We start from the raw sequence: 27,943 nt of genomic DNA, 5'->3' as shown, positions 1-27,943 counted from the left end.
CCACAACTACTGAGCCCATGTGCCACAACTACTGAAGCCCAGGCGCCCAGTGCCCGTGCTCCGCAACAAGAGAAGCCACCGCAATGAGAAGCCCTCGCACTGCAACGAAGAGCAGCCCCCGCTCGCCGCCACTAGAGAAAAGCCCACGTGCAGCAACAGAGACCTAACTCAGCCAAAAATAAAATAAAATAAAATAAATAAATTAAAAAACAAAAAAATGCTACAGCAGGAGAGTGAGTTTATTCAACAAGTATTTACTGAGCCCTTACTATGTGCCAGGCACTATTTTAGGTGCTGGGAATACATTCCCTTGATTAAAAACATACAAAAATCCCTGTCGTCATTGTGCTTACCCTCTAGAGGAAGGATACCAGACAATGAACATAATAAATAAGTAAATTACATAGTAAGTTAGGAGGTGATGAGTACTACAGAAAAAAAACAGAGCAGTCGTGAGAATGAAGACAAGTCTCATCTGGAAATTTTCCAAAACCAGACACACTCACACAAAAATATGCTCCTTTCTTGGAAAGTCTATGTATCTGTCAGTGACCAAAGAAAATATTTCTGGCCCCTTAATGTTCATGGGATTTTCAAGCAAGAAATTACAGGGATTTTAAAAATATGAAAATGGAGTTGAAAACTAAGAAAAGTAACTTTCATAAAACAGGAGCTCAATACAGAGTTCTTGAGGCAGCGGAATCTGTGCTTACTGTAGGAGCAGAGCTTCCCACAGTTCTAGCAAATTCCATGATTCTGGCCACACTGCCCACCACAGTGGATCTGAAGAGTCAAATCTGTTGAAAAGAGGCTACTAGGGTCAGAAAATGTGGAAGAACTCAAGCAGCTTTTCAGGATTGTTTGGTTTATTTCCATTTCCTTTTTAAAATACAGTGCCCTAGTTTTTGTGATTTTCTTATTTTGTTAAAGAAGAAGGGTGAGCTCATTAGAAAGGAAAACTGAAAAACAGGAATGCCCACATTTCCAACTCCATTTCCAATCTCAAATCGTTCAAGATGCACACGTTTATTGTATATCAGTAGACCCAGGTCTTTTGACACCATTGTCAGAGGTTGTCGGCTCTAAACTACCAGGAAGATTTTTTTCCCCTTTGATTTAAATTCAAATTTCATTTCAACAAAGCAACCAGAACAATTAATGAATTAGGTTCTCTGAGTCAGAAGTGAAAATAGAAAATAAATGGTGTTGTCATCTTTGATCAGAAAGTCGTATTTTCAGCAAAATGGGGCAGAGGCGGCAAGTCCAGTTTGCAGGACCAGGAAAAAGGAGTGTCCACCCACAGGATACTTAGAAATTGATGACTATGACAGCAGCCCTTTCTAGAGGTAATAACGTCATTAGGTTGTGATAATCCTCCAGAAACCCCAACAGCCCTGGATTAAGAACATCTGGAAATTGTTCAGATGACACAGATTTCTGTTTCCTGCTGTTAAGGCTTCAGTGATGCCTCTCTGTGGCATCTGTCGCCATCTAACTTCTTTGCAAACCTCCTCCTTTCAAATCAGGAAGTGTACATAAAGTGCAAGTAAGATTCAGTCCCTCGCCTGTGCTTCCAGGTTCTTGCTTTGATACCCAGGATTACCAAATCTGACAATCAAACCGCTGGCCAGCTAGGTCGTCTGCAGGTATTTCTGGAGTTAGCAAATGAGTTCATCTGGCAAAGAGAGCGTCTGAAGGTAGATGCAGTCTTGGCAAGAAAACACAAAGTACCGTACGCAAGACAGGGATGTGAATGATGCAAGCAGCAGGGGGGTTCTCATCACCGAGTCACTAAAGAAGTGGCCTTCTTTGGATCGCCACTCTTAAAAGTGAATTCAGGAACTGTTACTAAAATGAATGAGGCCAGCGGATTTCAGATCAGGGTCAGTCCTCAGTGAGGGCAGGTTCAGTTTTCCCTGGGTTGGGAAGAGAGAAAAGAAAATGAAGAGGGTAAGGAACCAGATCTGATGACTTTCATGTCACAAACGTCACCCCAAAAGCCTCCAGCAAATGCTTCCCATCTTACAGAACAAAGTTGAGCGGAGTGCCTCCTGACAGGGCTTAGCAAAATGTGTTTTCTTTGGGATTTGCCAGGTAGACAGTCCAAATGGATCATGGGTTAGGCAATGTTACATACATCTTTAAGATTTCTTAGATTAATTTTTCTTGATTAATATGCCCATAAGCACTGTGACTCTTCAAGAAAGAGATACAGTATGTAACATTTCCCACATTTGGGGACCAGGAATTTTACCTTCCCTCAAACTAACTCGGCTTTCAATACAATGTATTTTGGGAAACGCTGCCTTACAATACTGGTTGGAGGGGACAGGAATGACCTTACGTCATATTCAGTATATATTACATGAGCCCAGTTTTTTTAATGAGTCACATTCCCGTACCAATATAATAAATTAACCATTGTTGTTGGGATCCACTGTATTTCCTTTGCAATGTGCCAAAATCATGGGCAAAATTTAACGTTATGTTTGACGGACAAACATTAATGATCAAAAGTTAACTATTTGCCATCTATTATAAACTGTCACACAATCAGTGGACAGTCACAGGGGATGTCCTTTGCATTTTTTCTGATTTTTCCAGCACAGCTAAGGCCAAGGTTTCAGAATTAAGACCACAAGGCTGTCATCATATATATATGCAGTCTTGCATAGATATACGGCTGAGACTGAACAGAGTATATTAGAATATACATAAAAATCTGGAATAAAAGTCAAGGATTGACTTGATCAAAAGTCACAGAAAATTATCAAACACATACTAGTTAAATTCCTGAATTTCTTTTTGGCTTCTGCCCTTTCTTCAGCATCAAAGTACCAAACAGTCATGGCGTATCTGTGAAAGATAAGTAGATATTAGAAAAGAGGTTTAAAAATACTACCAAAAAAAAAAATACTGTAAATTTCACATAACAGTCATTTGTAAAGCCAACATTTAAAATTTTTCCTATTATCAGAGGTCCATCCCAATTTTAATTTAAAATAAACTTCTCTGGTTTCAAGTCTATTTAAATGTAATAAAACATTTAAGGAATTCCAAGTATGCTCCAGGCATTATCCTGGGCGATGGGAATTCAAATGGTCATGTGAATACATCAGCCTCTTTCTCAAGGAGCTCAGGCTCTAGCAGGCAGGAAAGGCAATTTAACAAATAATGTAACAGGTCAAGATGATCTACACAGAAAGGGCTAGAAGGGAGTCATTCTGCTAAAGACTGAGAGACCCTAAGTTGATGGGGAGAGCACAAAGGAGTGAAGCTTTGAAGAATAATTTATCAAATGACAGGACACTTAAAACTCCTGGCTTTTTTCTTTAGTTTTGGACATTGAGACAAAGATGCAATGGAATACTAATGCCCTCAAGCTTTCTACTGCGTCCCATCTATGGGATAGACTATAATAGGAGTAATTTCATGCATGAGTTTTCAAAAAGTTTCATTTTATTATTATTATTAGTTAATGGAATTTCTATAGCACTTGATTTTTTCCAAAGGCTTCCCATCAACATGTGCTAATGTTTCCCCTGTGACCCTGGTCATAGAGGAACTGGGGAAGAACGAGGGAATTCTGCACAAATGACAGGGTCCAATTATTGTACAACATTAAACAAGCCACAAGCAGGCTTTGGTGATAGAATCAGTTACCTGCTCACCTAGGGCACATCCCAATTTGATATTTCATATGCAACTCTATGCGGGGCTCAGATCTGTGATTTCTGGAGGGGGCCACATAAACCTTAAGCTCTTAACACCTGTGATTTTAATTTAATCAGTCTTGTTAAGGTTTAGTCATTATCTTTCCACCCAACCTCTCTCCTCCCTGCCCCCAACTGCTATTCCCAATTCAGGCTACACCCCACAGAGCTCCAATACCACCTGGTTTACAGCTTTGGCCATAAAACAAAGGCAAATGAGAGGCAGAATCTGAAATTAAGATTATATCAAGAGTTTCCAGATTAATACTAAACAATACTAAATTGTTCAGTTACTCTGAAAATCTCCCCATGCATGATCTAAAAAAAGAAGTCTGAAAAATCCAATTGTTGGGACATGATGGGTACAGTAAGCCCAATCCAATTTTAAGCTCAGGAAAGGGTAAAAAGGAAAAGAAATCAGAACAAATTCCCCTTTCTTTTTTTTTTTTCTTTTAAGTTTTTATTGGAGTATAGTTGATTTACAATGTTGTATTACAAATTCCTCTTTCTTTTCTGGAGGTTCTTTCTCTGCTTGCAACTGGCAACTTGTAAACTCATCCAGAGCTAACCAGACAGAATTCCTGTTACGTGGCAGCCAACATTCTCTAGGGGCAGTTCAACATTAGGTTTTTTTTAAAGGGGGGTAGGGGGAAGAAAGGAGAGAAGAGAAAAATGCTCTGGGAAATTTGGAATCCAAGATGCTCACCTAATGGAAAACAATTTGTTAATAGTTCAAACTGATGTTAGGTTTGTGTACTAAAGAACCCAAAATTTCTCCTTTAATTTTTATTGACTTCATACAGGTTTGCTATCAGTTTTGGGGGGTGGTTGGTCCCTCATCTGCAGAGAACACAAGTTTAGAGAATTCTCTGGGAACTGGGGTTTGTACACGAAGCTTCTCAAGAGGAATCGTGGCCCTGGCTGTTACCTGGTTGCATAGGAAGGCTGGACTTCATGTGGGTTCCTGCGGTCTGACCAGAAGAACAAGAGTCTGTCAAAAATGGGCTCCACATCCGCTATGAACGATTTCCCTTCTGGAAATATCCGCAGGACCCCACCATGTAGCTGAGGGCCACAAAGAAGGTAGATTATTTCCTCACACATAGTTCATTATCAATGATATTTCAGCCTCATCTAGAAACAAAGCCATCTTCCAACCACCACTCCAAGCGTATATTACTCCCAAATTTTTACTTCAGCCTCATCCTTTGTATTAAATGTTATTTCAAATTTGGCTAGACATATCTCGTAATTCACCTCCCACCAAATGAAGCCTTCCCACCCTCACAATCACGGAGTCCATGGATACAACATGGAGTACTACTAGGTCAGATCATACAGAATTGCCAATATTTGATTGTTTCTGACCTATAACCCCCTCCCGCCCCTCCCCCTGGCAATTTCATATAGTTCAGTCTAATACTAACAGCTCCCTAGGATAGTGACCACACATAACCTCCCCTTCAATTAGAATTTACAGCTTTCTTTGGAGCTCCCCTATCTCCTATCTGATTTCATCAGTTGGAAGTTACATGCTCTTTTTTCTGAACTCTCAGACCACCTTATCTTTCATGACATATATCACTCTCTTCCTTGAATTACTTTTTTTTACATGTACACCCAAGCTGTCCTACTAGAATAACCATGTCAAGGTAGAATTCAGACCTCATACGTCGATGTTTCCTCACAGCACAATGCCCGGCACTAGCAGGCACTCAAATATTTTTTGAATGATTTCATACTTTGCAATTTATCATCACTGATCTGGCAACTTTACCCTCTCGCCTATAACACTACCTTTCAAGATTTTAAAGGACAACTAAGGGATATACTTCAGTCACGTTACCAATAGGGAGCTGACACAAACCTTGTCACTAATTCACTGGTTTCCCAGGTTTAGTTTTTCTGACCCCAGATAAAATATCCTTGCTTTATGACAGCAAGTATCTGGCCTAATGAATAGCGAAAGGAGATGCAGAAGGTTCAAAAGCCAAATAAGCCTGAAAAGTTCTCCAACGTCTCAGACTCCTAAATCATCCCTAACTTTCAGAAAGCATACAAATTCCAGACAAATGTTTGTCAGTGTGGAACCAGACTTCACATCTCTATCTATATATATGTTCAAAAATATAAAAATAAGCCATAAAACCTTTGGCATTCACAAACCGTAGTAAACCATGGCAAGAGGCCACCAGGGAGACATTTTACCCCAAGAGGGAGGACTGTGTGGGAAACCTCACTTGGGGATAGTTTAATATCCTACAGTTCTATTTTTGTGAAATTCTCTCAGTGTTGGTCCTGGCAGGGAAAAGTATATATCTTATTCCACATTGAGAATCGAGAATCCTATCAGCTCTGGATTAGACTAAAGAAATTGATCCCCATTCCTAAAATTATAAATTATTTTCTCTTCATCAACCATCAAATTATAACCTATAACCTAATAATGGCCCTATCCACCCATCCCCATCAAATTAACTTCGTATCTATTATTTTCATCTCATCAACTTTAGTACTAACACCGTAAGAGGAAAAAAGAAAAAATATGAAATAGAAAGGATTCATCAGTGGGGATTATGAACTGCAAACTTTCCTCTAAGTCATCTGAATTCTTTTCCTATAGTTCCTAACCCCTCACTCTACTCCCATTATTCCAAGTACCTTGGCATCCCAGTTCTTGTTCAGATAGTAGATGCAGGTGATGCAGCGGCCGTCACCGCTGGGGTTGTCCACATGTCGAACATAACCTGTTCCATTTCCTGGGTAGCAAGCCACCATCGCCTATGGAGAAATCCCAAGGAAGCTGGTTAACAAAGCTGAACCAATCTTCTCCCACCAGTGAACAGCTGAGTAACACAGTCTCCTTGGGTGCCACGTGACATAGGTGACTGTTGGCTTCTTAACTTCACGTACAGTACATGAATTTGGACTCTTCAGCATATATGATTAACGGCCAAGTTATACCTTATGGCTCAGCCCAGTGGAAAGTAGTTCAACAATATTCCCACAATTCTAGAACAGTTTGGACAGTATCTATGGTTGTCATTAGGATGCCCCGCCTTTCTTCAATCTTTCTTTTTGGAAAAGCAGGTTCTGGGTTCCCACCCTAGAGCCACAAAATCATAATCACTAGGTTTGGAGTTTAGGGATTATGCATTATTGACAAGTGCCCCTGAATCACCGAATCACCCACTGTCTCAATCAATGGCTAAAGATACTTGCATTTACAAAGAGACAGGAACCAATGACGAAGGAGAAAAAGGTTAGGCTTGCTCAATAAAATGCTTAGGACAGAAAGAAGAGGGGAGGGTCAATGGAAGCTGTGCCCCAACTTGTCAGCATAGATGACAGTCAGATCCAATTCATAGAAAAAGCCACAGACACATCTTAATGCATTTTTCAATGCTTGTCTTCTTCCTACTGACAATTATCAAATTAAATGATAACCTGAAATTCTCTTCCTTTTGCCCAAGCGCTACCTGTATCAGTCAGGTGGAGAAATAAAGCAGGAAGCCAAACTAAAAATCCTACTAAAAATTACTATTAGGGAATTACTATGAAGAGGGTAACAAATCTCTACTTGTTCCCTGGAAAATTTATAGCAAAGAGTAGAAAAAAATAGACAAAGTGTAAAAAGCCAGTTCTTTTCACAGGACACTGCCTTATTTCTAAAATATCTTTGTAGGGATGAGATACATGCAGGGAAGATCTCGGCAACAAAAGATGAGAAAAGGGATATTTTTTCTGTTTTGTTTGCTGATGTATTCTTAGTGTCTAGAACAGTTCCTGACGCACAGAAGGTATCTGTTTAAATTTGATTTTTTTCTTGGGGGGGGGGAGGGGGGCACTGCGGGGCTTGTGGGATCTTAATTCCCCAACCAGGGATTGAACCCAGGCCCTCAGCAGCGACAGCACGGAGTCCTAACCACTGGACCGCCAGGGAATTCTCTTTTTTGTTTTGTTTTGTTTTAAAATTTGATAAATAAATGAATGAATAGCAAACAGCTCTTTCCTCTAAACAGTAAGTTTACTTTCTACCTAGATCAATAGAGACTTTTGTCATTTTAAAGCATATCTTCAAACATACATGTAGCGATCCAGTTCACATTTTCCTTCATAAATGGCAAGACTGTTTCATTGGTAAAATAACCAGTCAGGTAGAGCCCAAACTAATAACACTAGTGGCTCAATGAATCAGCTTCAAAACCATGGGTGCCAAGTCACTCCCAGTGGTAACAGGAAGACATGAACTAGGCATGTACTTGAAAGGCTTCTTGCATACTAGAACAAAAATAAGGTTGAATAGTAACTTGGCTTTACACTGATCTTAAGGCTTAAATCACCATATCTCTCAAACGTTATATCCCTAGGAGGCTAGCAATCCCCATATCCTGCCTTTGAATGTCTAAAATGTCAGTGCAATGTCATCTTAGAGCTGAAGTTAGGCTGTTAGCTTGAACATCTTTCAGAGGTGGAATTCTGAGGCTACTGCAATCGAGATTTAACAAATGATGGTACCACCAAGCAAAGGATGGCTTGGGGAAAGGTGATTGGTAGCAGACAGAAATGATGGGTCTAGCTGGGGAAGAAGAGATAAATGAAGTCGTCTATAATGACTAGGGAATTACCCATCCCTGGAAGCAGCTATTAGGATTATAAGAGCCACCACTGAGCCAATAATGAAAGTCACTTAAGCCACAAACAATTATAGGCTGAATTCCCTACCAACTCAGCCTCTCCCCACTGTGAAGCTCTGAAAAGAAGAAAAAGTACTCCATCAATGCTACATAATCGGGCAGAAACAGAGACACAGATGTAGAGAACAAACGTATGGGCACCAAGGGGGGAAAGTGGCGGGGGGAGGTGGTGGTGGTGGGATGAATTGGGAGATTGGGATTGACATATATCCACTAAAATGCATAAAATAGATAACTAATAAGAACCTGCTGTATAAAAAATAAATAAAATAAAATTCAAAAAAAAAAAAACGCTACATAATCTTATATTCTTAAACAGCTCTACTCTAAGGAAAAGATCAGTGGTCTGGATGTCCGCCATCTAATTTACTCTGCAACTAATCATGTGATCCCAGGCTTGGTTTCTTTCCTGTAAAAAATGGCTTGGGTTACCCAGCCTCTGATGGTTCAAGAAGATCTCAGAGTCTACCTAAGCATCAACCCCAGAAGCAGCAACAGAGTTCTTCAGGGCATTAGGAAGTGCTTAACTGCCTCAGGACTCAGCTTAGATTAAATACTGATAGAAAGAGATACAAACTCACAAAAGTACATCCTTTTGTATGTACTGCTGCATCTATAAAACTCACGCATAGAGAAGGAACTAGCACATTCCAGGGGACTTATCATTAGGACAAGACTCCTAAGTGTCAGCAAAGTATCTGATTGCTTAAGGGAGAGAAATATAGAGAATTTTTCTGGCCAGAGTGAATCTTCACCTTCTCTCCTGGTTCCTGAAACCATAGCATCAAGTTCAAAACAATGCAAGCAAATCATTGTGAGCCTCAGTGGGCCTGCTGAAACTACACAGGCCAATTTTATCAGTGTTTTCTTGACAAGAGCCACAGGAGATGGGTCTTGGCTTGGGCACATTCCCAGTATCTGTTGGGTTTTGACACAGTCTAAAACCAGGAGGCTAAGGATGCGCTGAGAAGCAAGGCTCACTTCAATGACATCACGCGTTTCTGTGCCAAACTGTGCACGGGGCAGAAACAAACCCCGGAAACTGATCAGTTAGTTCAACAGAGCTGCTATCCAAACCTCATCAAGCCAGGAAGGGATTTAGAGTGTACAGAGGAGGAGAACCCTCCAGGACAATAAGAACATCACCAGAGTACTTCAATGATCACATGACAAACACGCTGCGCAATAGCACTGACACCCATCAGGAGGAAGTCTCACTTATCGCCGACTTTTTATTTGCCAGAACTTGCGGACTAGATTAATATTTGAAATTTATACAAGTTTAATAACGTGTTAGTGTGACCTGCAATAGCACATACAATTTAGTCCTATACTTCTATGCTTGGATGGGCAGACAAGTCCACATGTCCCCTTACGTGTTCACCATCCTTTCCTATGGCCCCATCGTGGACACCCCCCCACCCCCTGCACCATCCCCAGAGGCTTCTCCATAGCTCTGTAGCAAAAGGAAATGAGTGGAGAGGGGTGAACCCCTCCCAGGCTCCCAAACTGGCTCTAGACCAGAGACATGTGCTCTGGATACCTAGGCGGCCACGTTCAGGCAGTAAATGTGTAAGGATTCTTTGAAAATGTACACAGACATATAGAACTTTGACAGCCAAACCCAAGTAACAAAATCTGCTCCCCAAATGCCACAGGTGGAAAAGAAAACAGTTCCTGTTAAGGGGTGTTACTGAGTTGGCTTCATAAAAAGCCATATCTCATCAATCCCAAAGGTAAAGTTGAAAAAGGAAAGTCCAGGATTTCCATCCCAATGCCTAAACAGAATGTTCTTAATTGAAACCAGTTTGATCGCATATATACACCATTTCAAAAAACTGGCATCATTGACCTCCACTGTCCATTCATGGGTGGGAAGGGGATACATCTGTCCCATCCCAGCCTCCACTCAGATTCACCACTTCTCTAAAAACAATCAACAACATAGATGTTTTATAGAAACGTATTTTACATCACTCATGACTTCAGCGTCAGTCACTAGTATGACTTGATCTTAAAAAAGAGAGTGACGTTTTACATAAAGTTTAACTCAGCAAATTAAAATAGTAATCAAGCCTTATTTTATTTACCAAATTTGCAATAAATATGAATCCATTTTTAAAAATTTATCAAGAATAGCATAACTTCAAAGCTGCCAGGTTGAGTGACCTTTAAACTGGTATTTTGGTCCACGGCCAAATGCTAGGTCCCTCTAACTGTGAAGCAGAAATACCAGCCAATCTTGGTAAGGATTTGTTTTGAATTACGAACGGTCCCTAGCAGAGCATATTTTAATAAAATGCCACCTAAACACAGAATAACCTGTACTTAACCTCTTCACACCTCAGTTTTCTCATCTGAAAAATGGGTTTATGAGGATTGAAGGTGATAATCCATGTAAAACAGCGCAAGGCCTGGCACACACTAAATGCTGCTTAGTGTCAGCTATTTTTAAAACTGATGATGTGCATGTTTTTGTGTTCCCCTCCACTGGGGCTTCAGAATGTCTCCCCTTCAGGGATCCGATCCTACCTAAGTGCTTTGTAGCTTCGAACCCAGGGCTGGCAAACTCATATAGCCTGTGGCACTTGCAAGTAACATAAAAAATTGAAGCTAACCAGGTATATATGTGTCAAAACTCTAGAGTGTGTACTATGCTACCTACAACTAGGGAAATTTCTAACCTTGGCAATGAGGGGCCAGTGTTACAAAATCTTCAGATTTTAGGACAGTAGCAGGGAACTGAACCGGATTTGTATGTAAACTCTCCTGTATATTTTTTATCCCGATTGTTAAATCAGGGCCACAAAAAAACATATCAGGCTGGATTTTGAGATCACTATCTGAGGCTCTCTTAAGAGATCAAGCTACTCTGTGTTACTTCCTGAGCTACAAGGAGGCACCGTCCCCATTTCTCTTTACCAGGCTCAGCTGTATCCTTCATCCTTCAGTGTCATCCACGTTGCACAGGCCTCCGCCAAACCTCTCTCCCCTCAAGTCCTTCCCCCGTGTCCGCTCTGGATATAGCAATGGGGGCCCAGGATCCCTCCTCTCTTTACCATAAGAAACTAACCACATGGAGTATTAGACGTGTAAAGACTTGAGAAGAAATACACAAGACCATGCACCTTGGTTAGCTTGGAAAAACAGCTAAGCAAATGTAATAGCTGAAGTTTTCTGGCCAGAAATGGGTCCAATTTATACTACCTAAATCGGACAAAAATCATATGATATCACTTACATGTGGAATCTTAAAAAATGATACAAATGAACTTATTTACCAAACAGAGATAGACTCATAGACATAGAAAACAAACTTATGGTTACCAAAGGGGAAGGGGTGGGGATAAATTAGGACTTTGGGATTAAAATATACACATGACTATATATAAAATAGATAACCATCAAGGACGTACTGCATAGCACAGGGAACTATACTCAATATCTTGTAAGAACCTATAATGGAAAAGAATCTAAAAAAGAATACGTGTGTGTGTGTGTGTGTGTGTGTATAACTGAATCACTCTGCTGTACACCTGAAACTAACATAATATTGTAAATCAACTACACTTCAATAAAAATTTAAAAAATATATATATTACCTAAACCACTTAAATTCCTACAATACAATATTTACAACGCATCTTTACAACATAGTTGCAACTATGCAAAGCTTTCTCCAACAATTTCAAGAAAATGTCACTAAACAAGAGTTCACGTTGCGGCCAGTCTCTTACAAAAAAGCAAGCTCTCAGTGTGATGATGAACAGCTCATAAGCAGAAAAAGTGCTTTAGAGTCTTTATATTCATTCTCATGTCATCTAGATTGGCATAAAGAAATTAGCTGGAGATAATGTAGGCACTTTAAGGAAACAAGTGTGCAAACTGTCACTAGTTACCTTGGCATCTTGCTTGTTATCTGTCTTGTTAGTTAAGAGCAAGCCTAGCTAGTTCCTTCCTCCTAGTGCCCTAGTTAAAGACTGATGTAATGAAATGAGGGAGAAATGGGAAATATGCTTTTGGTGGGCAATAGCAAGAGCTGTGCCCAGCTACCACGTTCCCCTTCCCAAAGTTTCAGCATCTGACCATACAATTCAGAAGATTCAGAACATCAGACAGTCAATATCCATCAGGTAAGTAATCTTGAAAATGAACCCCACGTTATTCACTAAAATGTCTTCTACTATTCTATTTCTATCCTGGGAACTTCTGCCTTCCTCATGTGTCCTAAATCCACACTAAAAATTCCCCTCCCTGAACCCACGTACCCAGAACTCTGCTACATATAACCTCACCTCCAATTTAGAACAATAATCATTATGCCCCCATACCTGAACTTTGTTGAAATGCAGGAGCTTCAGTAATTCTGAAAATGAAAAATCAGAAGTTATTGATATAAGCAACTCTCAGTTGCTCTGGTGAAGTAGGCCTGCTGGTTCCTCTTGATCAGGCAAGAGCATCCTGCCTAGAAGGGCAGGGAATTTACCATATTCACTTGAAAACCTGTCCTCAGGGAGACCTTTTTCATCAATGCCCCTCTTTACTATGAACTTGGTCCTAACTTTGGGATCATTCAACCAACTATCAACAACTATCAAGACTCTGAAATCTTCTACTCAGTTCTCTTAGCTCCTTGAGATTCTTACATTAAAGAGCTGGGCTCCCACACTCACCCTCAGAAATATGCATAGATGCACACACACACACACACACACACACACACACACACAGAAGCACGCATAAGATCACAAAGGGTTCACGGGCTTGTAAGTTCTAACTGAACTAGATCAAGATTCTATTTCAGGGGATCCTGTACTTCGTGCATGAACCTGAGTAAATCACCCTGAACTTGAGTGAATCACCCTTCCCCAGAAGCCACTGAAACTCTCCGAGGCCAGGAATTTAAGAGACTATTGTTACTCCTTTTCGAATTCTGCTTAATTCCTCTCCTTGGAGGGGATTCAAGCAGAGCCCTGCAATTAAGCACAGTAAACAGGCCCCGGAACATCGACACAGCAATACAGGCTGTTTGGGTTTGGGAAGGCGGCCCTTCCCGCAGAGGCCTGGCTCCCGGCCAGCGGGGTGACGGCTGAGTGACAGGGCTACGTGCGCTGCGTGAGGGTGGCAGCGAGCCCACACCCGAGCACACAGCCCGGCAGCCCGCGGAGGGAACCGGCACGGGAAAGCCCTCCCCCATCACTACCCCAGTCACCAGAGAAATGTACTCAGTAAGGGCTTCCTTGCAATTATGAAATCTGCACAAGTCAGCCAGGCCCTGGGTTAAGGACATTAACACAGGCATTTAACCGTATCCATTCCGCTACCCCTCCTCAAATCGTTAACAACTGCCATTTCCTGAAGACCCATGAAGCCAGGGAGCACTTTAGGGTGGCAATTTACACGTATTCTCTCATTTAATTTCCAGGTTAAGGGGAAGGTGGGCAGCGGTCACCTGCCCTGAGTCACCCTGCCCACAAGTTTTCGGTAGAAGACATTAACCCTGGGAGCTATCATATTGACCTAGAAGTTTTCTTATTCCTATACGAAAACAAATTCATGAGTAATCCTTAAGGCAATATGGGGGTAGGGATGTTTAACTTCCTTTGATGTGAGAAACAGACTTATCAGTAAATAAAACTTTACATGTAGCTCTCTAAAGGCTTTGAGCCGAATAGAAAAATAAAAGAATGTCTGTGACCGCAGGATTGTCAGAGAATTAAATATGGTTGGCTTTAAATTCTCATCTGGAATGAATCCTAAAATACTTGAGGGAAGCCATGATAACTTAAATACAGTTGGTAAGACAAGATTTTATTGAGTAATATACAAAAATATATAGTTACCAATCAAAACATGTCAAGAAAAATGCCTTGAAGCAATGTTCTTCAGAGAAACCAGGAAGCACTTTACTTGCAATTCCCAGTGACTCTGAGGAGTCTTAATGTGGGACAATGTAACTATGTTGGAAAAAGAAAAAGTTAAAGAACTTTCTAGGAAACCAGATCTTACATTCACATTCGGATTTCAGCACTTGGAAAAATACATCTGCTGAATGAAAGGAATGACACACAGCAAGTCAGAACTAGAACTCATGAAACTCGGGAGGCCCATTTATTTACTGAACAAACATGTGTACGTGCCTGACACTGTTCTATGTGCCTCCCAAATATTACCTCATTCAATATTCGTAACAGCTCCATGAGGCAGGAACCATTATTATCTCCATTTTACAAATGAGGAAACCGAGGCACGAGGAGTTTAGGTAACCGGCCTTTTCGAACCCAGTTAGTCTGGCCTCAGAGAGTGAGCGCACGCTTTACGGGCGCAGCTTATCCTTTGTCTAACATTAATCGGTTCACCTCTTTTTTGAGAGAACTAAGATCTTCGGTTCTTCTTGAAGTATTTGACTTCTTCTCACCCTCGCCTATCACCCTTGCCATAATGATAGAAAATCACAAAATGCAAAAAGAAAGAAAAAAAAAAAAGAGTGTCCTTGGTATTGAGTCTGTGAACTAAAAGCTCCAGGGCAGTGAAGGGGGTAGGGGGTAGGGTGCAGGTAGGGTTGTATTTCCACAAAAGCCGAGAGCAAAGGAAACTGACTCAGTCCCGCAGCAAAACACTAGTTGTCCAAGTTGCCTTTGATTGGTTATTCCCACTGCAGGACAAACTCAATCCCACTCTAAACTCTGTAGCCCCATATCTGACTGGGATGCAGTTGGTCAGCAATCAGTCTTCTCCCTAGGCTGCTCTTCCCCTTACCTCGGGGTCTGTGGAAGGAAGTCAGCCTCTCCAGGACCTTTCCTTTTAGCTCAGGTGAACACCAGCCAAGGTTTTCAGACGTTTCCAAAGTCAGAAAGCAAATAAACAATTAAGAAAAAACTTTAAAGGAAATACAGAAGTGTATTTCCCTTGGGAAGGCACCTGGTAAACTCCAAGGAATCTCAGGGATGAGACAAATTTTCCTTACTCAGGTGCAAAGCTTATTCAGGAGACTCTTAGCTCCACTACTACCACATTAATTAGAATTCACTGAGTACAGAACTTTCTAATATCAAGTGAATTAGAATACGCTGGATACAGACCCACTATGGCTTACAGGAGGGGATCTAGAGGACCACTCAGACACGTGAAAAGTGAAAGGCTCTTCTGAGAGAAATGTATAAACTACTTTGGGGAGCAGCAAGGGGACTAGAAATAAAGGAGTTGCCTGGCCCTGAGTCTAGGGGGCAGCGATGGTGAACATAATTGTACCTATGTCCCTTCAAGATGGGGCTCCAAGAGAAGCCCCATTTTACAAACGTGGAAACTGAGAGAGACAAAAAGTGACTTACGGGACATTATAGAACTAAGCATGGTCTTCCCACTGCTAAACACTGCTTCTAAAATGTCAGGAAAAAGTTGTTCACTGAAAACAGGTGCAATCATTTCCAGAGTGACCATGAATGAAATTGTCTTCCTTCAAGATAACACAACAAAGGATTCTCAGATGATTATCATGGCTTATCAAATAGAGGCTCAAACTATATTAACTGGGAAATCAAAGCCCTCCATGCAGAAGTAGGAAAAGGCAAGTGCCAGCTACTCTCCAATCTCTACCTAGTAAAACCTTTGATTACAGTCAAGCTGGATTCGTTTTTCGGCTTTGCTTCCCCAAAGAGTCCCACACCTCAGCCATCTTACCCTAGAGGGTCAGAAACAACCCTAGGCTCCTGTGTGGTGTTCAGTTAGTGCATAATCGATACTCAATACTGACAGAATCATCTGCTCTTTTCCAGTTTGTTCTCACCCCAAATCACTACGATGCTTTCTTGTTCTCCCTGGTGCCTTGAGCTTGCACTCCTTGCCAGGCTGTAGGATACAGGGGAGCAATACTGCGCAGATATTAACAAAGAGTGTTCCCCTCCATTCAACGCAACAGGAGAGAATCAGTTCCAAATTATACTCCAATTCTGATTCTGGAAAATTAACTTTTATTGGAAACAATAATAGAAAAATTGTGTGCGTTGTGTGTGTGTGTGTGTGTGTGTGTGTGTGTGTGTGTGTGTACTTAACACGTTAATGTGTTTTTCTCAAAAATTTCCCAAATGAAACAAGAACACTTGCATTTTTTAGCTTTAGCAATGAATAAGCTCAGATCTGATCAACTGATTGAATGCCGATTTTCTCACTGATAGAGAAACTCCAGGAAGACAGAGCACCATCCCCATTTAGCCTCCTCATATTCATTTTATTCAGTGGTTCTCAAACTTCAGCCTGTATGAGAATTGCCTGGAGGACTTGTGAGCTTCTGATTCACTAGGTTTGGGGAGAAGCTCAAGAACATGCATTTGCAGCACGTTCCCAGGTGATGCTCATGCTGCTGGTCCCACGACCACGCGGAGAATCCATGGCTATTTTGTGGCAAAGCACGAGTTTCTGTGCAGTGCCTCACCCTAAATAATAAAAAGTCAAGGGGAATTAGAATTAGTCACCCGCACTAGTTAACTTGGAGAACAGGAGATGGTGGGTAAAGCAGGAAGTGAGAGGAATTCCTATAGGGCAGTTTCTGGCACAGCCCTGGCATCACGATTCCTGAAGCTGGCAGGAAACATTCCAATTGCAACTCTGTAGCATTGCTGAGGATTACTGTCCTGTCAGCGCTGGGGTGTGACTGTGGATAGAGTCAGATCTCTTCTTCAGGAATCCAATCAGAGGCACTGAAAGCACCTATTTGCCCTCTCAAATAAAATTTTAGTCTCAGTTTTCATTGAATTCCTTGTCATCTGGAGGTAGATTTATATTATTGTACCCATGTTACAGATGAGGAGAGTGAGGCTCCGAGAACTGACTTGCCAAAGATCACAGTGAGACAAAATAAAACGTAAAATGTCCATCCCAGTGCCTAATAAGGTACTGACCAAATTAAGTTCAAATATAAAAATAAAAATCGACCTTGCTCCTAAAGAAGTGGAGATTAAGGTCCTGAGATGCTGCCTGCCAGGGTCTGAGCGAGGACCAGAAGCCAGGGTCCTAGCCTCGTGGTCCCAGGCTTCTCTGAGGCAGACCTCTAAGTATGAGCTGCCAGGATCTGATGTGACTTGGTACTTTCTAGGGCCAAGCATAGAGTATCAGAACTAAGAAAAAAAAAAACCTTACAAAGCCAAAGTCCCTCCTTTGAGATGGTCCCTCACAGACTGTTAATGTAATAAAATAGTTTAACCCTTTAGCATCAAATTAGGGACCAAGTTGTAAAACCTTTTTCTTTTTTCTTTTTCTTTTTGGCCTAACACAATATTTATAGCACGAATGGATAAAGAAGTTGTGGTACATATATACAATGGAATGTGGTACATATATACTCAGCCATAAAAAGGAACGAAACTGAGTCATTTGTTGAGACGTGGATGGATCTAGAGACTGTCATACAGAGTGAAGTAAGTCAGAAAGAGAAAAACAAATATTGTATATTAACGCGTGTATGTGGAACCTAGAAAAATAGTACAGATGAACCGGTTTGCAGGGCAGAAGTTGAGACACAGATGTAGAGAACAAACGTATGGACACCAAGGGGGGAAAACCGCGGTGGGTTGGGGATGGTGGGGTGATGAATTGGGCGATTGGGATTGACATGTATACACTGATGTGTATAAAATTGATGACTAATAAGAACCTGCAGTATAAACAAACAAACAAAAAACAAAACAACTAATACTAAACTTTCTTTGGGTTATTTGTATGGAAATATGTTAATATAAATGTTTCAGACATTACATGAAATTTCTAAAAAATATATATATATATTTATAGCTTTTTTTTTTTGACACCCTGACATCCTTAAAATCGAAGTTCCTTTTAAAGATGAAATTAAGTCAACAATAAAGGACTATTGGAGGCACTAAAAATATATATCAAGCTTAATAGTCTCTGCCTTCAAAGAATTTATAGGTAAATGAGGCAGGCAGGGTAAGCAGCAAAGAAATAAATGTACTGGGGTGGCCCGGGTTGAGCCATCCACAGAGTTCTAGGAAGCAGAAGGGAACTTCACGGAGAAGGCAGGAGGATGGATTTTTGAGGAGAAGACAATGGGGAAGCTTGGTTTGCCTGGCAAATCCGTTTCTAGCACTTCAGGGATCCGGAGGGCAGGAAGGCTGTCAGTGGGAGATTAAATGTAGAAAGGTCAGATGGGGTCAGACGTGGAGGGCCTTAAATGGCAAGCTAAATTCACAGCATATACGGTGGACAATGGGGAGAGAGCACGGTTGGGTGTGTTTTTGTTTGTTTTTTTTTGTAAGCATGGAGACGGCATGATTAGCGTTGGGTTTTACACTGCATAACACTGGCAAAGCTCATTAAAATGGATCACAAGGAGAACAAGAACCAAAGGCAGGTGATTTCTGATTAAAGTCGGTATCTTTAAAATACTTCCCTCCTCAAGGATTTCTACTGTGAAAGAGAAACAACATTTAGTTTTTTTAAAAAAGACAAAACTTAAGGTTCCACAGGGAGCCGAAAAAAAAACCCTCAAAAAGCCAAAACAGCACAAAATAGCCAAATTTTGACCAATAATATTGCACGTTCCTGAATGAACCTTCAACGTTTAAAACAGTTTTGTTTACCTACTCCAAACAATCAAATTAAACTGCAAAACAATATAAATAGGAAAGAAGCCATCCAAAAAAAAAAAAAAAAAAGACTCACTGCCAGCTTTGTGTGGGGTATTGAGATTTCTAAGGAATAGTCCCTCAGGTTTGACTAGACAGATAAGTAGAACTGGGAGGGGATGTGGAGGGAGGGGCACAGGCAGAATCTGTGATCTATTTGTCTGGAGAACACAGAGCAAGCTCCCCCAAAATGTTCAGACTGTTTAAAACAGTTTATCTTTACTTCCAAGCAATGCTCAGAAAGAAGAGTATTATCCTGAATACTTCAAAACAACTTCAAGTTGCCCTAAAAGAACCAAAAGTAGATGTATGTCACTGACACCTGGAACTGTGTTTTTCCATTTGTCTTCTTCCCACTGGCAAATAATCAAGACTACTATCATATTCTTTGAATCTCTGTATTTTGGAATTATTTTTATATGCTGTTATTATTTTGGCTTCATTTTGGAAACAGAAATAAGAGTTAATATGAGATAGGTACATTTACTCCAGAACTTGAGAAACAGTGATCATTGCATCTCCTAAAGCATGAAAAATTGGTTTGACTAAAAATAGAACTACCATATGACCCAGCAATTCCACTCCTGGGTATATGCCCAAAGAAAATGAAAACACTACTTTGAAAAGATACATGAACCTCAATGTTCATAGCAGCATTCTTTACAACAGCCAATATATGGAAGCAACCCAACTGTCCACAGATGAATGGATAAAGAAGATGTGGTATATATACAACGGAATACTACTCAGCCATAACAATGAACGAAATTTTGCCATTTGCAGCAACATGGATGGACTTGGAGGGGATTATGCTAAGTGAGATAAGTCAGATGGAAAAAGACAAATACTGTATGAATCACTTGTATGTGAAATCTAAAAAATACAACAAATGGACAAATATAACAAAACAGAAGCAGACTCACAGATACAGAGAGCAAACTAGTGGTCACCAGTGGGGAGGGGGGCAGGGCCAAAATGGGAGTGGGGGAGTAGGAGGTACAAACTATTGGGTGTAAGACAGGTTCAAGGACATATTGTACAACACGGGGAATAGAGCCAATTATTTCGTAGTAACTGTAAATGGAAACTAACTTTTAAAAATTGCATAAAAATAAAAAATTAAAATAAAATTGGTTTGACTTAAGGAGGTATTAACATTGTACTGAACATGGAGGACACTCAGTAAGTAGGAACCAAATGAATCCAACACAAGATGTGAAAGCCTACATTACACAACTGCAAACCCATGGGTCTGTAAGGCTGGGACTGGGTAGAGGCAGGGGGTAAAAAATATGACACTCAGTCACTACCAGCTCACCAAAAACAAGAATAGGAACTCACCTACAAATCAATATCAAAAGAAGATACAAAATTAAGGTAAGAGCCATATTGGTTTAAGATTGAAATAATCGAGGGAAACAGGGCACAAATTTCTATGTATAAAGAACCAAGCTAACTAATCTTGCTTGGCAAACAGACACATAGTTCTGAATCTGAGCCAAAGCCAAATTCCTTGGTCTGGCATCATAAAATGATTTGTCTGTCGAATTTACAATTCCAGTGTCTCTGGATTCAACTACCCACTGGGTACCCCTGGCAGTTGCCCAGCAGAATACATCTGAACTATCATTACTGTCAGAACATGTGCATTTGACAAACACTGGAGAAAAATGACACTCATTTCTTAGAGCAATATTAGTTAACAGCTACAAAGTGCTGCTACAAAGGAATTATCAAAGTCTATAGCTATAATAATTAACGAAGAGTTAATAACCTTCTCCGTAGTGCTAACCTGCAAGCTGCTCCTTGGTGTTCAGTAGACATGGGTCAAACTGTCATTTAATTTACTGGAGGCCACAAAGGTGAGTCAAAATCAGAGGTCTTGCCAAACTGAGCAAACATGGTCCAAAGGCGAGATGCCCTCTGAACTTTATCCTCAAGTGCTAGGATGCTTCTCAGATGCGCTCTGCTTATCATGGGTTAAACTCCACCACCAATTTTAAGCTCATCAGAGAAGCCTCCCAGACACGGTGCATTTTCAGGACAGAGTTGTAACACGCAACTCCAAGACTGCTTGTTATTTATCAAATCTGAAATTTTTCTAGCCAGAGTTGGGAATCAGGGAAGCATCTACAAATTTTGCTTGAGCTGAGTAAGGTCAGAAAGGGAAATAATTCATGACACCCACAAGTCGAATGCACAGACTGGCTACTGAATTCCCACCAAAGGATGGGTGCTAATCAATTTTAAGTCAGAATTATATTTAAAAATTATAAACCACTGGCCATCTGAATTTTAACGCCTGTTTTCCACATAAATAATTCTGAAAACGGTGAACATATTCTAATTCCTTCGAAAAAAGAGCCAGATGGACAAAGGAGATAAGCAAGTGTTTTAAGATATTCCTGGTAAATTAAAGACCATGATTGATTTTAAGAGGCTACATCCTAGCCCTAGTTTTCTTGAGCTTAAAATAGTTAATAAAGTAGAGCAACTTTTTTCTTTTCCTTGAAAAAAAAAAAAAAAAATGCCCAAATAAGACACTGACGCAGCTGACTTCACCTACCGACCGGGTCTCCCAGCCCACCTGACTTAGGAAGCAACCGCAACCGGGGTAGCCCCCTTCTCTATTAAAGCACTTTGCTCAAGCCCAAGACCTACGCCAATCTCTTCTCAAGGGCCTATGCAAGACCTCATTTCTCCAAACACAAAAACCACCTAATTGTTGAATGATTGAGCAATTGGACAAATGTAATTTCTGATACCTCCCTAGCTCCAAAAACCTTTATTATTAAAGTCCTAATAGTTTTGGTCACTTATTTTAGTCACTTCATGTTAAGTAAATAGAGAAACTGGACAAAGCCCAAAGAAGAGAAACAAAAATGACTAATCAGTGTAAAATTGGTCTGTTTAACCAGAAAAAGAGAAAACAAAGTTGGTGACAACCATTTCACGCCACTCAACTTTCAGCTTACTTCTTTAGGTGCTTTTATCATCCCTTTCCTTTCCACCTCCTTTCTCCCATCCATGTACAGATCTACCGCAGTGCAAGGCATTTAATGATTTGTGAATGAATAAATTAAATTGATACCCCCTGATTTCCCGCTTCACTGCAAGCAGACAAGGTCGTGGTGGAGTGGCCAGTGGCCCAAAATTGAACAAAAGAAATTATAAAGGAAACACACATACGCACCTTCTTTTCTTTGTTCCCAAGTGTCATTCAACAAAATAGACAAAGAACACTATGAAAACTCACACTATGGAGAAACTTGCTTCACTGTCACTGAGGCTGTATTCTGTAAATTATTTCCTTCCTCCAAGAGCTAAAATACAAAACCTTTTATTAAGAATCCTCACCTTATAGAAAGATGTTCTCGTGCGTCAAACTCAGTGCCTCCTTCCCCTAAAATACCTTATTTTTTTTTAATTAATTAATTAATTTTTGGCTGCGTTGGGTCTTCGTTGCTGTGCGCGGGCTTTCTCTAGTTGCAGCGAGCGGGGGCTACTCTTTGTTGCGGTACGCAGGCTTCTCATTGCGGTGGCTTCTCTTGTTGCAGAGCACGGACTCTTGAGCACGCGGGCTTCAGTAGATGCGGTGTGTGGGCTTCAGTAGATGCGGCGCGTGGGCTTAGTTGCTATGCGGCATGTGGGATCTTCCCGGACCAGGGCTCGAACCCGTGTTGCCTGCATTGGCAGGTGGATTCTTAACCACTGCACCACCAGGGAAGCCCTAAAATACCTTATTCACAGATAAATTTTTAAGATTTTAATTGCAGAGACACCATGTTTGATGCCTAGTCCCCAAACCTCATGCTCTAAGAACTGCACCTCTCATGGGCCCTGGCAACCGTATTTGTGACGTATGATTCCACATGCCCTCCCAAACCATCCCCACCCAAGGTTGACAGGTCCTCTCTCAGGGGATGAAAACAGGGATTCTAGAATGTTAGTCAAGTCTCTGTTGAACTCAAACTGAGGCTGAGATGGCCACTGTGGGGTCGCCATTTTGAGCCGTGTGCATGGAAAAGCAGCAAAAGCTGGACGGAAGGTAGAGAGGGCTAGAAATAAAGAGTACAAGCAGAGAAGCAAAGATGGAGGCCATAGAGCACCAGAGAAAAGAACTAACACACCAGCTCCCCTGGATGTTAAGGACTTTCTAGTTCCTAGTTCATGGCTTCCGGCTTCTGTGAACCCCAGTTGCGTTTCCTGCACTTGGGTCCTGAGAGAGATCCTGATCTTTGAAATTCATTATCCCAGGTTTGTCTAAAGTAGTTTACAGCCATGCTAAGCTCCATCGAGTCATGACTATTCCTGATATCACAGGAGAAGGAAGGGCCAAAACTGTTCTTGCTCTGGCAGCAAAGGAACAAATCCACCATTTGTAACATATTTTTTGTTATCTACAACTTACTGCTGTTTCATCATTTCTCCGTACAGTTTCCAGGGGAGGACTGACCTGTTGACTCTGAATACAACCCCCACAACCCTATCATCCACAGCTACTCCAGCTGGGGATCCTAAAAACCAAGCTGGTTAACAAATGCTTTTCCTGCAAATAACAGTAGGAAAACATTAGCACAGCATTCCATTCTCTTCTTCAAATGTACTTAACTGACCCACTTCAATGTTTGGGTTTTGTCTTTTTTCTTTTTTAAGCTTGAGAATAATCAAGTGGGAGCTAGAGGATCCTACACTTCAAAAGTACACGTGAATGTAAGCTCTAGGGGGCAGGGATGATGCCTGTCTACCTTTGTATCCCCACCCCTGCACAGTACCCCACGCTGAGTGAACATTTGCTGAGGGGATGAAAGGAGGGTAAGTAGGAGCCTAAGAGTCAAAAACACAAACTCTGGGCTCAGACAGACCTGGGTTAGACTCCCAAATCTCCCCTTAGAACATTCATGAAGGCTCAGAATTCTGCTAAGAGTTTTATGTACACTGTCTTATTTCATGCTCCTTCCCCACGCCTAAGCTTTAAGGTATTCCCTCTCATTTCACACTTGGTGAAAACTGTGCAACTTACCTGTGGCCACAAGGTTAGTCACCCCAAGTCCAAGACCCTAACCCCTATGACAAACTGCATTTACTGCTGACTTCGTGTCCTTGGGCAAATGATTTAATTACTCAATTTGCCAAAGATTATGGTTCTGAAGACTGTCAGACAGTGTCTGAAAAGTGCTTAGCACAGTACCAGACGGAGCCAACGGCTCATTAAAAGGTAGTTATTATTATTAGAGTTACTAACTTCTGCTGCAAGCAGAAGCACTCTTGGTTCTATAAATTACACATTCTCTGGAAAACAGCCATGTCCAAGATCTAGGCAGCCAAAGCAAAAGGAGCAAATTAGGACCAATATTTATCTTGGATATGATCTAAGTTCTCCAATAGGGAGTAACAGATAAGAAATCTTTTCATAGCCTGAAAGCAATGATTGTGCTTGAAGTTAGGGGGCACCATACTTCTGTATATCATAGAAACGTCTGCCCCAGAGTCTTCAGCACCCTTGGATTTTTCTCCAACAAAGCGGAGGTAGATGAATTCTGATCAGTTAACACCTTTTGTGGCAGGAAGGGGAACACTTTAATATTTCTTTCCATACCCTTCCACAATTTCAATTTTAGGCCCACTATATTCCTATTCTATTTCCAATGCCTCTACCATTGTTTCATTGAGATAAAGAGCATTATTACCTTCTTCAGTGACCTTTAAAAGTTCAGGGAAAAAAGTATTTCATTAGGATTAACAAGCATAACACCAAGAAATCTAAAGTACCTAAAAAAAAACTGGTCTAAAATACGTAAACGTATATATTGGCAATTGTTGAAAATGGGTGATAGGAGCTCATTATACTAGCCTCTCTACATTTATATATGTTTGAAAATTTCCATAATAAAAAGTTACAAATAAATGTTTAAAATAAATGTACAAATTCTACCTTTTAATAATTTAGATTTTACTGAATACCTGCTTCGAGGATGGAGCAGGAAACTGGGTCTGTATCACTACTCTGGGAAACAGCACAGAGTATGGCACTCAGTTGAGGGAAGAGAAATAAATAAGGTTAAATTAAGGTGGAACTAATATAAATCATATAGAAATGGAATGTGTTTCTACAACGCTTTAACAATGAACTTCAAGTAAGAGACCCAGGGCTACAAGACATTACTAAGGAGACTTCTTTATACAAACAAACCAAACTTTTTTTTTTTTTTTTGAGTACATATAATAATTGTTTGCTCAAGCCTGGTTTACATTTGGTTTTAGCTGGCCAAGGAATATCCCAATTTAGAGGTGATTTTCCTAAAGGGCAGAAATAAAGAACTTTGTGCCAAACCGCTAAAGGAAAGCTGGAAATCAAGGTACGGGCAGATGTGTCTCTTCAGCGGACAAAAGATGAATTTTCTCTTTTCAATTCACAGTCACCTTCTGAAAGCGTTAACTGAAAAGTTACTTGTTCTACCCAGATGATAATCCATAATTGAAAAATCATATCTAGAGAGCTTTTATTTTTCCTTACCCAGACGTACACAGTGCTTTTCATTCAATTTGTGGAGTTAAATTCGAGCCTAAAACCCTACCATTGTCCATTAAGTCAAAGCTAAAATAAGAACAAAAACCAAAAAAACTTAACTTTCAAATATGTCAGTGACCTCTTTCCATCAACGAATTCTGATCTGCCTCCCGCAGAGCAAATTCTGTTCCTAGAATGCTAGGGGTGAATTTCCTAACACCAAAATTTAAAAGAAACTCTAAAAAACTGATAAGAAGCCACCTGCTGTTCTAGGTTGAAGTTATGTACACCTCTTCAACACTGAGGATAGCTGGTCCCCTCCTGACCCCATCCCAAAGGCGCGGTCATTTACAAAACAAGTGCAAAAACAAAACTAATCAAGACAAATGGCTTTCTACTCCATCACCAAAACGATGCAACAAGAGTAAAGAAACACTTTACCATCAATCTTCTACAGAGTCCGGCTAACTGAATTTTCCCCTAATCAAAGTAAAATTTAGGAAGCAGCATTTTCTTCTAAGATTTACTTTATTTGCATTCTATTAAAAACAGTGTTTTCAGATATTCTAACCATGTCCTCCTGGCTTGAAAGGTATACAGCAATCTCTTCTCTATTCCACTCGCCCAATCCAACCCCTTCATTTCTATACACTTCCAGTCTTTACCACTTGCCCTTTATGAAAAGTATTCCTCTTAGTTTATGGGACAAATGAGACAACAATGATATGTTTTATCACAGGATCAATCTTAAATTGAGGAATACTACATACAGTGTGACAGAGTAGTACATAGGTGAATGTTCACCTTCCTTCTCACGCTAGTATGTTTTGCCTCACTGTGTTAAAGTAAAACTTGTCTACAGTTCTGAGTGCCCCTTGACCAGTCCACAATAAAAGAGGTACAAAATCACTCTCAGAACTGCCCTGGAAAACTGGCTGGATTATCATTTGTAGAAAAGACTGAGTAGCTCGACTATCCCAACGTAACGTACACGCACCTACATCATGGTACTCCACGCTCCCATATTTCTGCCAATCTACCTGTAAATGTTTCCAAGAAAAATTACCACCCAGGGAGTGACTGCTGGCCATTTGAACAAAAACATGGTTTCTTTCCAGAGGTACTTGACTACCCTCTTCTGATCACTTAACTGGTTGTTCTCAGTGGATTTCCCCAGCAATTGATAGTTAGGAAAGGGGGCTGGGGCTCAGCACCAGGAGAGAATTTTCAACTCAAGTGGATGATCAAATAATGTCCTGGGCGCAGAAAGCCAAGGGCAGCACTAGAAAGTGACGATGATGAGCCTTACTCCTTCACAGGTCAAACTCTTCCCACACCTGCCAAACTCCACAAACCAAATGCCACACTGTGAAGTCACACTGTCTCTAGAATTCTCTAAAAGTGCTTTCGTTGGAATCCCCTCTGAACACAATGAAGGGCTGACGGGCAATATTAGGTGACTTGAAAGTAGACATTTAAGATCATGAGTTCGCGTGTCTCGGACCATACATAATGTTTCTAATAACCTGTCCCAACGTGGGGCGGGGGAGTGGGGGGTGTAGGGGGGGAACCAGGCGGACTTCTTGCTTCTTGTTTAAAAACTAAAGTTCGCTTGCAGCCCTGCGAAGGCGACAGACAACGGACTCCGAACGTCCCCAGTCCCCGCGGGCTGCAGCAGCGGCCGGGCACCCGCGCGCGTCCTACCTTGGACCTTTCCTTGACGTAGTATTTGCCCAGCCGGCTCCCGCAATACAGGACCAGCCTGTCGATGAGGGACAAGAGGAAGCTGATGGCCTCGCAGCCTTCCTCGTTGCCCCCGATCCACGTGATCTGGTCGCCCCGCAGGTGCCGCTTGGAGACGCCGGCTCGGGGCCCGGCCAGCTGGCCGTCCCGCAGGGCCCCGTTGCAGTGCAGCTGCTTGACTCGCTCCAGGACACAGTCGCCCACCACCTCGCCCAGGAAGTTGTCCAGGTAGCAGAAGCCGACCTCGTGCAGACAGGGCACGATGTACTCCAGGGCGATCTTCTCCAGATCCAGCCTCATGATATGTCCTAGGGGCATCTCGCCCGCAGAGCCGAGCTCGGGGACCCCCAGCGTGCACCCGGAGAGAGAGCGACCTGCGAGCGCGCTGAGCCGAGGCGCAGGGAGCGTGGCCCGGAGTTCAGCTACCTGCGGCGGCCACGGTCCCCGAGCCACCGAAAGTTGCTCGCAACTCTGGGGACGAGGGATCCCGTTCAGGGACCAGCGGGAGTTGTGCGGGGCTCCACGACTCAGCGCCGGACTGGCCCGGCGAGGAGTCGGAGGGCCCCTTTTGGAAACGCGGAGCCACCACTGGCGCGGCGGCAGCCCCAGGCGGGGAGAGGCTGAGGTCCAGCCCCTGAG

At 41.6% G+C, this 27,943-nt stretch overlaps 3 protein-coding genes across 4 annotated transcripts in view; all 3 read right to left on the bottom strand.

Moving 5' to 3' along the window:
* LOC309656113 (uncharacterized protein) overlaps positions 1 to 27,943 on the bottom strand; it is a 761,916-nt gene that overhangs the window by 283,948 nt on the left and 450,025 nt on the right. The window lies entirely within an intron of this gene.
* Positions 1 to 27,943, bottom strand: part of LOC309656107 (tigger transposable element-derived protein 1-like) — a 200,349-nt gene that overhangs the window by 37,411 nt on the left and 134,995 nt on the right. The gene's annotated exons all lie outside the window — the stretch shown is intronic.
* Positions 222 to 27,943, bottom strand: EGLN3 (egl-9 family hypoxia inducible factor 3). Its single transcript, XM_082452276.1, has 5 exons — positions 27,266 to 27,943; positions 6,375 to 6,494; positions 4,642 to 4,778; positions 2,783 to 2,856; positions 222 to 1,916 (listed from the first exon to the last, which is right to left on the bottom strand). Exons 1-5 carry the CDS (start codon positions 27,620 to 27,622, stop codon positions 1,885 to 1,887), a joined length of 720 nt encoding a protein of 239 aa, XP_082308402.1. The 5' UTR covers positions 27,623 to 27,943; the 3' UTR covers positions 222 to 1,884.

Source organism: Balaenoptera physalus (genome assembly GCF_965194825.1).
Source record: "Balaenoptera physalus genome assembly, chromosome: 2".
NCBI lineage: Eukaryota > Metazoa > Chordata > Mammalia > Artiodactyla > Balaenopteridae > Balaenoptera > Balaenoptera physalus.
The sequence above is the reverse complement of the archived record's forward strand: the minus strand, read 5'-3'. Positions and strand labels throughout refer to the sequence as shown.